The sequence below is a fragment of the Triplophysa dalaica genome, chromosome 7 (genome assembly GCF_015846415.1).
Source record: "Triplophysa dalaica isolate WHDGS20190420 chromosome 7, ASM1584641v1, whole genome shotgun sequence".
NCBI classification, from domain to species: Eukaryota; Metazoa; Chordata; class Actinopteri; order Cypriniformes; family Nemacheilidae; genus Triplophysa; species Triplophysa dalaica.
The window spans coordinates 13492030-13504517 of NC_079548.1; the positions used below are offsets into that span (position 1 = coordinate 13492030).

General features: G+C 35.6%; 1 protein-coding gene across 1 annotated transcript in view; it reads right to left on the bottom strand.

Annotated features, from left to right (window-relative positions):
• Positions 1-1063: 1063 nt before the first annotated feature.
• Positions 1064-12488, bottom strand: part of LOC130425839 (uncharacterized) — a 154909-nt gene continuing 143484 nt past the window's right edge. Inside the window, exons 4-16 of the mRNA XM_056752249.1 lie at positions 11907-11952; positions 8667-8972; positions 7882-8202; positions 7492-7791; positions 6925-7306; positions 4499-4821; positions 4083-4376; positions 3704-4003; positions 3283-3570; positions 2792-3118; positions 2392-2709; positions 1613-1897; positions 1064-1412 (exon numbers count right to left, since the gene is read on the bottom strand). Coding sequence (XP_056608227.1) covers positions 1249-1412; positions 1613-1897; positions 2392-2709; positions 2792-3118; positions 3283-3570; positions 3704-4003; positions 4083-4376; positions 4499-4821; positions 6925-7306; positions 7492-7791; positions 7882-8202; positions 8667-8972; positions 11907-11952 — 3654 coding nt within the window. The 3' untranslated portion in view covers positions 1064-1248. The remainder of the gene's footprint in view (positions 1413-1612; positions 1898-2391; positions 2710-2791; positions 3119-3282; positions 3571-3703; positions 4004-4082; positions 4377-4498; positions 4822-6924; positions 7307-7491; positions 7792-7881; positions 8203-8666; positions 8973-11906; positions 11953-12488) is intronic.

The window sequence follows — 12488 nt, forward strand, 5'->3', positions numbered from 1 at the left end:
GGTCCTGGAGGGCCACAGTCATGCAGAGTTTAGCTCCAACTTGGCTCAACACACCTGTTTGGAAGTTTCTAGTCTGCTTTGTGAGACCTTGATGTTCAGGTGTGTTTGAGGGTTGAAGCTAAACTTTGCAGGACACAGGCCCTCCAGGACTGACTTTGGACAACCCTGATGTAGTGGTTGTCCGCTTCTTCCCACTGTGATTGGACGGCTGTGTTAAATAGGACAGTGACGAGCTTTGCGTATTACCGAAGGTTAATATCTAAAAAATAATAAAAAGACAGGGCAAAATAACTCATTATAATACACAGTGCATCAAAATGACTTTTTCTAAAATAATGCAGAACGTTACGTGCTGTTTTACGCGGCATTTGGTAAGGAGTGAACAGGTTTGTTCGACTTGTTGCGGCGCTAGTATCGCGAGAGCGAGTCGAAAGCAACCTTTAAATGGTTTTTCGGATTGCTATCGCATGTACAGTACTTTGATGTCTTCCTCCTGTATGATCTTTCAGGGGCACATCAAGTTGAACAACCCTTATTTCTATTTTGAGAATATGAATTAATCCGAAATTTACATAAGAATAACTTTACGAGCGATTTACACATACATGTGTTCTGCTTAAAGGCGGGATGTCCTATTTCTCATAGCCGTTGTTGATGTTCAGATCACCAAAACAGACACACCCCTACCCCATCTTTCACTTTCGTCAGCGCTCGGCTCGACTAAAGTCCATCCTGTGCACTGTGCACCTTACTGCTGATTGGCTACAAGGTTGTTTTGGTTCTCGGCCCGACTTTGTCTAAACAAGCGTTTTCCGAAATCTGACACCCCGCCTTTAATGAGACCCAATTTGTCATTTTGTTATTGCTAAAGTTAAAAGAAATAGACACATTCAGGACCCTTCAGGGGATCGTTTATGAGGATGAATTAAAATGCTTTTACTCAAAGCTTTTACTTTTTTTAATCATGCCAGGGATCAAACTATTACAAACATTGTTCCAAGAAACTATTTTGCAAACAATGCAGTCATCAGTACTCTTATGCTTTGAATTAATAAACTTGGACTTGAACAAACACTTAGTTTATTTTAACATGGTGCAGTTTTATTTGACAACCAAAATTTTATAATTTCCACTTTCAAGTAATTATATAATGTATGCAAAGCTTAAAACATACTCATCATCATTTTACTAAAACAGTAGTAGCCTTATTCAATTAAGAAAAAAAGAATGGAAAACTGACACACTCGCTCATGTCGTCTTCACTTTGACCAGAGTGACCGTGCAACCATAGAAGAGAGATAAGAGGAAAAGAACGAGGAAGGAACAGGCCATTTTCCATGCTTCCTCGAGAGACTCGTGTGCAATAGATTCGGCTTTGTTTTCATTCATAAAAATAGCCTCTTCAAATATTTCTGTAAAGAACAGAGAAGAAAAGTGCATTTTTATATTTCAGATAAAAATAAGGAAAAAGATCTTGTCATTAATAAACATCAATTCTTTGTCATTTTGCAGTGCATTACCAGACTTTGACCATACCACAGTTCAATTGTAATTCATTCAGGACTTCCGCAAGTTTGTTTGATTTTTAAAACTAGCAGGAGAGTTTCACTACCTGGCTTGGAGATGTTAAGCAAGAGGACACCAGTAATATGAGTAACCCTGCATGAGTACACCTCTCCGGGTGCCCAATTTGTAGGTGGTAAATGCAGGTGACTTCGGATGCTAAACTTTCCATCGGGGCCTTCTGCAGGGCTGGTGACCCTATGGTCAGACATCTCAGTCAAGCCCAGCAGCCAGGTCATGTTGATGGCAGATGGGCTAAAACCAAATGCCAGACACACCAGCTCATTTGAACCCTGCAGCAGGTTTGCAGTAGGAGCAGTGTGGGTCAACGAAGCTGAAGCACAATAAAAAATAGACGTCATTTAGGGCCAGAGAAGAGGATTATGTAATATTCCAACTAGACATAGGCTACATTTAAATGGTACATATGTAATGAATTATTTTTATTGCTAAATTTCTAAAAGGGATAGTTCACACAAAAAAAGAAAATGATCATGTCATTCCGCAGTGTATTATTTTGTTTTACTCAGAACAATGTGTCTTGTACATGTTTTTGAACAACTTTAGGGTGAATAAATATTGACAGAATTTTAACTATCCCTTAAAACTCTGTAAAGAAGTATTATAGAGACATCATTGTTTATAGGACAAACAGTTTGGTGGTGAGATCACACCCTCCAATAAAAAAACCTCTAGGAATAATTCTACAATTATATGTAACTGTATCTGTGTACAATTTAGACATATTTGTACACAGTTAATTATAAAATACTTTTAATATAATATACAACTTAAAATCCTATTTTAAGTTTTAATAATGACACCCACCATACAAGTTCTCCAAAGTAGCAATAATTGGATTTTGAGATGACTCGTGAGAAACAATACAAGAGTATATATCCTCCTTCCACTCTGACACAGGCAGTATTAAGGAGCTATATATTGAATAACCCTCTGCTCCAATATGAGAAACAACAGGACTGTTAATGAAGCGAGACGCATCCAGTTGAGTCACATTCAGTTGCCAATGCACTGAGATTTCAGATGGGAAGAATCCAGTGATCATGCAGAGAAGACTGGTATTTTGAGATCCAGAGAGATCACTGTCAGAGGGTTTGAAGATCCTCACTGTAGGCCGTTTGAGGTCTGTCGACACGAGACTAGATTTAAAACCTAAAAATATTTTGTAGGTCATAGGAAGAAAATGAGCAGGACTGACTGAGCTCACCTCTGGTTTTTGAGATGTGCTTCTTCTTTGTGTCTCCAGAGCATAAAGGTTTAACTTCACAGGTGAACACATTATATGCATCCCATGTGCGGACAGGCACCTTCAAAGTACTTTGGACGCTTTGAGTCCCATTGGCATGATCTTGAGGAGGTTGGGTGATATGAGGTAAATTGGAATTGGTTCTGTCCGTTTTCCATTGGACAGTGAAGTCTTTGACACGGTGACCAATAACCAAGCAGGTCAAGATAACGTTAGTCCTGGATCTCACATCACTGAGGGAGGGACCCAGCAAGTAGACATCTGCCAGCTGACTGCTACGTTCATTCACTGATGAAGAATATAAGGACATGAGTGACATGAGTTTAAAAGTTAAATATAATTGCTTGAGAAACAGAGAACACAAGGTTGCCAAAAATAACATGATTGTCACCATAGTCACTTAAATTCAAAAGTTTATTTTGATAGAAAATTTCTTACTGATGCCTTCTTACCTGCACAGATACTGATGTTTTTATGAATAGTTTTGGCATTTAGCTGATCAGTGATTTTACATGTAAATGTCACTCCTTGATTCCACTCTTGTTGTGACACCAACATCTCACTGTACACTTTAACACACCCATTTTCCCCAATTGTGACAACTGGGCCAGTTTTCGTTTCAGAGTTTGGAAGCCAAGTGATCTTTGGGTCAAATCCTGTCCCAGAACACACCAGCTTCTCAGGATTTGAACTAGATCCACTCACATTGGGAACAACTGAGAGCTCAACCGTAGGATCACCTGGGCAACATATGTCAAATGTTTTATGAGAAAGCAAAACCAATAGATCATAATTTTGAAAAGCACACGTATGTACATTATTAATATAAATGGCTTTTATGGTACTGATGAAAATCTAATGTTCATTTCCTACCGAAAATTTTTCCAGTAGGTTTTGATGTCCAACTTTTGGAAAGACTGCGAACTGTACAAGTAAAGGTTTTGTCTTTTTTCTGGTGCTCCTTGGGTATTGTGAAAACTTTGGTCAGGGACTGAATGTTCTCAGATTGGGTCACATCCACACAGTTGATCTCTGAGATATCATCACCATTGGCCTGTAAGGTGATGCACACCTCACTACAAGGAAGATCTCGTACAACACACTCTAACACAGCACTTTCTGATTCTCTGAAAGGCCTCCTGATCACCACAACAGGATTTTTCAGTATAGTTTCTGAGGAGCAAAAATAAGTTTTAACACATTTTTTTAGCCACATAAATACACTCGGATCATCACGTATAATAATGCTTACCAGCCTCAATTGCAGCTGTCTCTTCTTGGACACATGGATGTTTTGCCATACAAACAATGGGCCTAAGGCTCAACCAATCTTCTTTGGATAAAGTCATATTACTAACAATCTGTGTTCTGCTACTATACAGGTCTGTTTTGACTTGGCTGGTTGCTTTTTTACTTGCACCATTTACCAACCATGACACTTCTGTGTTGTGGGGTGCTTCAACAACACAAGTAGTTGTTACTCCCCCCCCTTTCATTATGTCTCTGAGATGGGGTTTCTTTAAATGGATCAAAGGTTTTGGCAAGTCTGTAAAGGTAAAATAAAGCTTTTTCATCAGTCATAATATGGATATTTTTAATTGCATATTTTACACAGATATGTTCTGAGATCTGTTTAATAATTTGTTTATTTTGTCGTGCTAAACTTACCCGTGCACAAATTATAGCTTTGTGTGATATTCACAGAATTGTGGGTGGCTATGCAAGTATACAGTGTGGCCCGATCCTGAACACTGATAGGTAACTGACTCATGAAAGTAAAGGTTTTCTCTTTCCCATCACCATTCTGAAGCTTTCTGTTTGATAAAGAAGTGCTGATGGCCTGCTCATTCCTAAGCCACTTTACAGTAAGTTTGTCCGGGTAATAATTATTCACCTGGCACTCTATCAAGATTTTATCACCATCCGCTCTACTCAGCAAAGTGATATTGGGTTTAGTGACACGATTTGCTGTTGAAAAAGAGATTAGACATTAAATGAAATCCAGTAAAGTAAACATAACATGAGAAATGTACAAATTTTTAATTGCATCATAAAATTATACAAATATGACCCGTTACTGGGGGGGTTATCTTTATAGTTTACAATAGCAGAAAACAACGAAGGTGGACAGAGAGGGAAATTAGAGACATGCTTCAAAGAGCAGAGCAAATAGCAGATGGAAGCGTTAATACCCAGGACCGAAATAAAGATGAAAAAGCCACCAAAAGCAGAACCGAAAACCATCTGCGTCTCTGGGACATGGTTTAACACATCTGAACAGGAAGACACCTGACCATTTACATAAAATGAACATCCTGTTATGCAATTTACTGTATTTTCCTTTGTAAGAGGTAGATTATTCAGAGTTTCAGTTCAAACTGAACAAAGCCTTGCAAGACATTAATCTGGAAATCAAATGCATAAATTATTGTAAGTAGATATGGGTATTACATTGAGAAACAAGGGAAACAATGTCAAAAACTGAAGGGCTGTAAACTAGAACAAAATGTTACACATTTGGTGGCTTATACATACACAATTTGTGCTCTAAATTCTGGTAGGAAAATCCTGCATAAAAAATGATAAATGCTCATGCTGTTAAAATTTTATGTAAACAGATTTAAAAATGAAACAATGCAAGACTAATGAAATAGTTTACTATTTTTTATTTTATTAAAGCAAAAGTTAAACAAGCACAATCACATATTTACAAGAAAATAATCTGTTACATTGTTTTTCTGGGAATCAGAGGGAGTGATTCATGCAGGTCCATCCTCACAAGGATCTCTTATTTCACCTGAAATTATAGTTTGACAATAAATAGTAATTATTATAGTGGAACAAAATCTTATGAAGTCAGGCAAAAATCTCTCCCAAGAGCTGAATGATATAATAAAAAAATTCAAATTAAATACCCATGCCCTTTATAACCTCAAACGCTTAATGTATCCTAAACTAAACAAATTAAAATGTATATACCTTAACAAAAGTAGCACCAATGCTGTAGAACAAAGTAATGAGAAAGAGGAAGACAAAAGTTACGGCAACGTTTCCAATGCCGCTGTCGTCTGTTTCAACTGGATCATAGAGAGGTTGCTCTAGCCACATAAGCCATGCTAAAGAGACACACAAAATACAAAGACATTTTAGGGTAAGGATTATTAACAGGGGCTCTGTAGTAAGACTTCATAGGGCACCAAGTAACTGTTTGGTCTCAAACTAAGCTTTGTGTTAAAATATAACCCGAGTCGAACCAAAATTACGATATTTAGTTATTGAGCATGTTCTCTACACACTAACTAAATTCTTATACCGTATCTCATACCTTATGTCTGACACATATTTTAATATATAATCAAAAGTAAACAAAGGTGACCCTGAAAACATCAAAGGTTTTGAATGTGTCTTGGCATGCCACTGATGAACATAGATGTGCACCAAGTATTAACCACAAATAGTTGAAACTTGATATCTTGATGATTTTAAAATTAAACAGCTTTGAACAAATGATAAGCATACAAGATCATGTGCAAACACATTGATAATTAAGGATTTCCATAACTCCCTAGATTTTATACACTGCTTATTTCATTATTTTGCCTAGCAGGTAATGTTTTCTTCATCTAAATTGTGTAAATGCATTTACTTTAAAGCTATGCATTTTGAAAGGACTTCAGAAAATTGTATTAATAATTTTATTCGACTACAACTAACCTTTTTATGTAATGAAAAATAACAGAATATTTCATTAATCCAAGTAAAAATTTGATTTTTAATGAGGATTATAGATGATTGTAGATTCTGTGATCATTATAGATCAAAGAAAGTGTCCTTTAATTAAAAATGCAACAAAGACTAAATATGTTGAAGCTTTAAAACACTGAGACACATTAAATGCAAATGATAACATTAACTAAACAGACAATATGCTTTGTTTTTTTTATTAGCTTTTTTTCTCAATTTGATGTGCATGACAAAGTTTCAAGCAAACATTAATGACAGAGACTCTTACAAGACAATATAGACATGACACTTAAAGAAAAGAATAAACATTTAAACGTCCACATGCAGGCAGACACCACATGACAGTTTACCCCTTGCAAGCAGGCGTATTCAAACTTAGATTAAATATGCTGGGTTTTTCCGAATTATTGTTAATAGATCTTGTCAATATTTGCAAAGACTGATCAATGCTTTCATGGTACACAACACAGCTAAACACTGTACCACTTTTCCACGTAGAAGACGGAAGTGAGAGCTGACTATAGACACTAAAGTATTTATTGTTCAACATTGGCACACTAGTGTTCTGCATGTACCCATTCCCAGGTTTCAAATGGTCATCATCAGCAAGCCAAGACACAAACACCTCTTTGGGGTAGAAGTCCTTCACATAACATGTCAGGGTCACCGTTTCATTCTGTATTTGTTCTGGGGGTGCTAATATGTAAACAGAGGGTCTCTTCACATTTCCACCTAATAATACGAGATCACAATTAGGGTGAGAATGCAGCAAGTCAAGAAGTTTTTCTCATTTTTCTAACTGTGCAAGCTTAAATATTTAAAAATGAAAGATAAGTCACTATGGTATAAGTTGTAGTTATAGGTAGTTGAAATCACACATAACAAAAAGAGATGTTGAAGTTGAAGAAAAAGCATACCAATCTCTCTGGTATACAAAATCTCTGTGGGGTCTGCCTTTGATTCGTGTTCGATGCTACACATAAATTTTGTTCCATTGCTCCATTCTTCAAAATTGATTCTGGCCTCAAGCTCAACTGTTTTCTCATTTGATTGGATTTGTCCTGTTGTATTGATGACTTTCCCAGATGCTTTAATTTCCATTTTGTTGAATCCTATTTCTCCTGTAGCTCTGCACTTTAGACTCCCACTTTTTTTCAGGAACATGTCCTCCCAGGAGGGAGGGATAAAATGAGCAGAAACACATTCTGCTGAAGATTCTATAGAAACCAGACAGACAATATATTCAGCAGGCAAAGGATTAAGGGAAACAATAATTAAAATGTTTACGAATTTCAAATAAAACAAACCTGTGTTAGTTGCTTCTTTAGTATCACTTCCAGCTTTGTGGTTGAATGTGCACGTAATTTTGGTTCCAGGTGTCTTGGTCCAATCGTCAGCATCCAATTGCAAAACGCTTGTGGCGGTGTAAACAGTTACATTGGTTTTCTTGCCTAAACAATCATCAGCTACCACGTCTTTTACCTCCTCACCATTCTGAAGCCACTTAAATGAGTGATTTTGAGGGGAAAACTCCTTGGCTAAGCAAATGAAAGTAGCTGTTCCATTCTCTAAATCCGCTTTTGTAGGAGATGTTAAGAACACAGATGCTCTCTTATCTGGCGGTGGGGCTGCAGGCAACATACAGGAGAAGGCAGAAAGGGCATGAAAAGCGACAGAATGACATGCTTTATTGAGCAAGCAAACATGTAGATGAATTTAAATGCAGATCGACTCAATGGCATGTGACCTTTAACATATCTGGTTTACATAAATGTTTTCTGGCATAGATTTAGTTAAACCAGTATTTCTAAAGGCATAGATGGAACTATTGATTAGAATTACTGTGGAATATTATAATAAGGAATTATTAACTTTGATGCAGGCAAATCTGCCATAGCCACATTCAAACACTCTACATCTCCTTTCTTGCTAAATGCAAGTATAAAATTGTATATATAACTGTATATAGAAAAATGAACAATATGACTGCAGAAACAACAAAGTTGACAGCAACACATAACAGATAGATAGCTATTAAATGAAACTCAACTCTCATTTAAAAAAAATGTGTTACAGTTTGGGCGTAACTTACCTGCCTGAAGAACGTAAATTTTCTTTTCACCGACAGCATTTGCAGCTTTGCATCCGTACGGGCGATTGGGATCCATGCCGCTTTTCTGCACGCGCAGGTGGCTGCTTTTGGTGATAACTCCGCCATCTCCGACTGCTGGATACTGCACGAAATCATTCACCGCGTTCCCCTCAGGATTTGTCCATGTGAAAGAAACTGAGTCCGCGGGCGAGAAACCTCTTGTCACGCAGCCAAGATAGAGGAAGCCATCAGAATCAGAACCGCACTGAGCCAAACCAATGAGAGACTGTGGCGCAGATGGTTGAGCTGCAGAGACATTCAATGTTAATTGCAACACACTTACAACCTGAAAGGTGTACATCTTTGAAAAAGATGCATAGGGCCTATGTTGGTAAAATCAACCCCATCTGATAAAAAAAATGCACATTTTTACTTCAACTGTAGCTTTTTGCAATTTTGCACAATTAATCTCTTTTTCTTTTCTAATAGCAATTTCCTTGTGTTTGCTATTTAAATAGTCTTTAAATATTCCTATTTGGAGCATTTTTATTGTTGTAATGCAACGTGACAAATTCCCATGTAAACAGAAAAACAAACAAAGCTGATTCTGAGAAAGGTGCAATAAAATTTATTCAGAGTGATTCACTAACGAAAATTAATCACAAGTTTAGTAACAGTTTTCTGGCCCATTGGTTTAGATTGCTTTTAACAGTAAAACTGTTCTAAAAAGATCAAACTAAACCAATGCGCCAAAAACACTGTTACTAAACTTTCATTCAAATAAAACCATGGTTGATTTTCGTGTGGATGTTTTTACTTAAAAACAACTCAAATAATTCACATTTAATAATTAAATAATAACAAATTTTTACAAAATTACAATATCGCAGTTTACAACCTGATTATTGGAACGTTTAAATAGTATTTACAGGTGTTTCTTATATTTTTTATGCTGTTTGACTGTAAAACAACTCAAACATTTTTTTTATTAAAAAGGCTAAACTAATTTTCTAACAGAAAATGACATTATTAAGTATAATTTTTATATAGTTTACACATTTGAAACGTTCAAATAAACAAGAAATAACTACTGTTGTTTATGTAGACAGAACGCAGTCAACGTGTTAGTAAAAAATGACTTACTATACAGGTCTACTAATTATCACAGTTCGAGTACTTTAACATTTTAAATGTTTGAATAAAATGTCTTTAAATCGGTACGCTTCAGCAGTGTTAGTGATTTTTCTTTTAAACGATCGATCATACAAAACAAAATTTCTTCTAATATTTTAATCAAATAGAAATATCAAAATATTACGAATAGCGCATGTAGGCATTAATTGTAAACGCACTAGAAACCTGATTAAACCTTGCTTTTTACTCTTCTCCTTTCACAGTCTGTACTGTTGTGATTAAGTCGCATATAAAGAGAATAATTATTTGCCACATTATTGTTATGATGAGATTTAATTGAGAATTTTTGTAAAAGTATTTTTGGGGGAAATTTCATGCTATTGAAACATCTAAATAAATAGGAGCAGAAGAATAAACACAGATTAAGCCACATTGGCTATAAAGCAAAAATATAAAACCTTTTTAAATATCAAACGTTAAATATGCATCTTCACATTAAATGAATAACAACCTACTGTTTGTTACGGAGACTTTGGTGCCGCTCCCCCAGTAGTCGAAAGCCCAGTTACACGACATGCATTTATAACACTAAATCTCGCACAAAATTGTACCGCACTATGCTTTGTAGGAAGAGCTTGAAATGTCTAATGCACTGATCCTAACTGTCATAAAGTCAAGATCACCCGTGCATACGTTTATATAACGTTTGAAAATTGTTCTATCGAAATTAATTTAGAAATGAATTATCATTTAGTGCATATACTTTGTAAATAATATTTAGACGATTTCTTACCTGATGATACAGTGACCATGGTTCCTTTCCCCCAGTAGTCAAAACCATAGTCACAATAACAATTTTACCCCAATATATTGCACAAAAACTATAGGCTTTTACGTGACAAATCACTGTCATCTAATCCCCGCAATGAAACGATTCGCTGTTTTTATTTAATTCAGAATAAGTTTTTTTGGAAAACAGAGATGTCTAATTTAGGTCAATTTAATCATTTTATATTAGTTGCGAAATTAGCAGATATAAAGTTCTTACCTGAAGTCACAGTGACCAACGTGCCTTTTCCCCAGTAGTCAAAGCGACCGTAGTCACAGTGATACTTTTAACACGTTCGATGTACAAAATTGGCAAAAAATATTTGCCAGCTATTTAACAATACACGGGTTCATTAATAAACCTATATAAGTTTGAGAAAAATGTCGCAAATAGCAGACTAATTTTTTTGCCAAGATGTCTTCAAGTCAAAGAAGTACGTTGTCAATTGATCAGGTTCAAGTTTTGTTAAGACAAAATAACATGGCTTGACATGATTTTCAAACAAAATTAAAATTAAAAACGAACAGGAATGGAAGATTAATAACGACTTACCAGACGAAACAGTGACTTGGGTTCCTTTTCCCCAGTAGTCAAAAGCACCGTAGTCACTGTGATACTTTTAACACGTTCAAAGTACAATATTGCAAATAATATTTGCCATCTATTCAACAATACACAGGTTCATTAATAATCTAAATGTATCTTCTATTAATATATTACAGATGAGAATTTTTGTTCGCAAACAGCAACCTGTTATTTGTCGAAACACATTTTCATGAATGTTACCCTTGTCTTTTAGTCAAAGGAATACGTTGCAAATTAAACAGGTTCAAGTCTTGTTAAGACAAAATAACATGGCTTGAAATGAAAAAACAACAGGAATGGAAGATTACTAACGACTTACCAGACGAAACGCTGACTTGGGTTCCTTTTCCCCAGTAGTCAAAAGCATCGTAGTCACAGTGATACTTTTAACACGTTCAATGTACAAAATTGCAAAAAGTATTTGCAAGCTATGTCACAATACACAGGTTCATCAATAAACCTTAATATAGCTTATATTAATACTTTATAGATGAGAAAAAAATCTCACAAACAGCAGCCTATGTTATTTGCTGAAACACATTTTCATTGGTTACCTTTGTCTTTTAGTCAAAGGAATGAATTGTCAATTAAATAGGCTCAAGTTTTGTCAAGACAGAATAACATGGCTTCACGTGATTTTCAAACAGAATAAAAAAAGAACCAACAGGAATGAAATATTAATAACGACTTACCAGAAGAAACGGTGACTTGGGTTCCTTTTCCCCAGTAGTCGAAATAGTAGTCACAGTGACAGAAGCCTCTGGATTATCAACCCAAAACTCAAGGACCAATTAATGTTCATGTGATCAAAAGTATTTTAAATATTACACATTTCACTTCTTCACCATACATCATTAGTTAAAATGGATGTTTGGACGGCATGCATGATACTATTTTCATACATCGCTTCTGTCTTTCTAAAATCTCCATATTTCGTGAATTTTTGTCACACTTTATGTTTGTCAATGGTATTAAGTCATTTAAATAGTACAGTGTTTTTTCCATGTCCTGGTAAACTGTGAATTTGGACATATAGGCCTACGACAGCGATAATATATTTTTGGAGTGTAGCCGATTTAATTGTCACCCGTTCCATAAACGGGACACCTAAGTTTCCCTCAATATTGTGCATGTAATTTCAAATCGAATCATGACAAACCATATATTATTAGAAAGGTCTAAGACTCTAGAATACAGATTTCTTTGGTGTTTTTATAAATAATTTATGTAGGAAGAGTAATTGATTATTTTTTATAAAGAGTGTGCTTAGATTG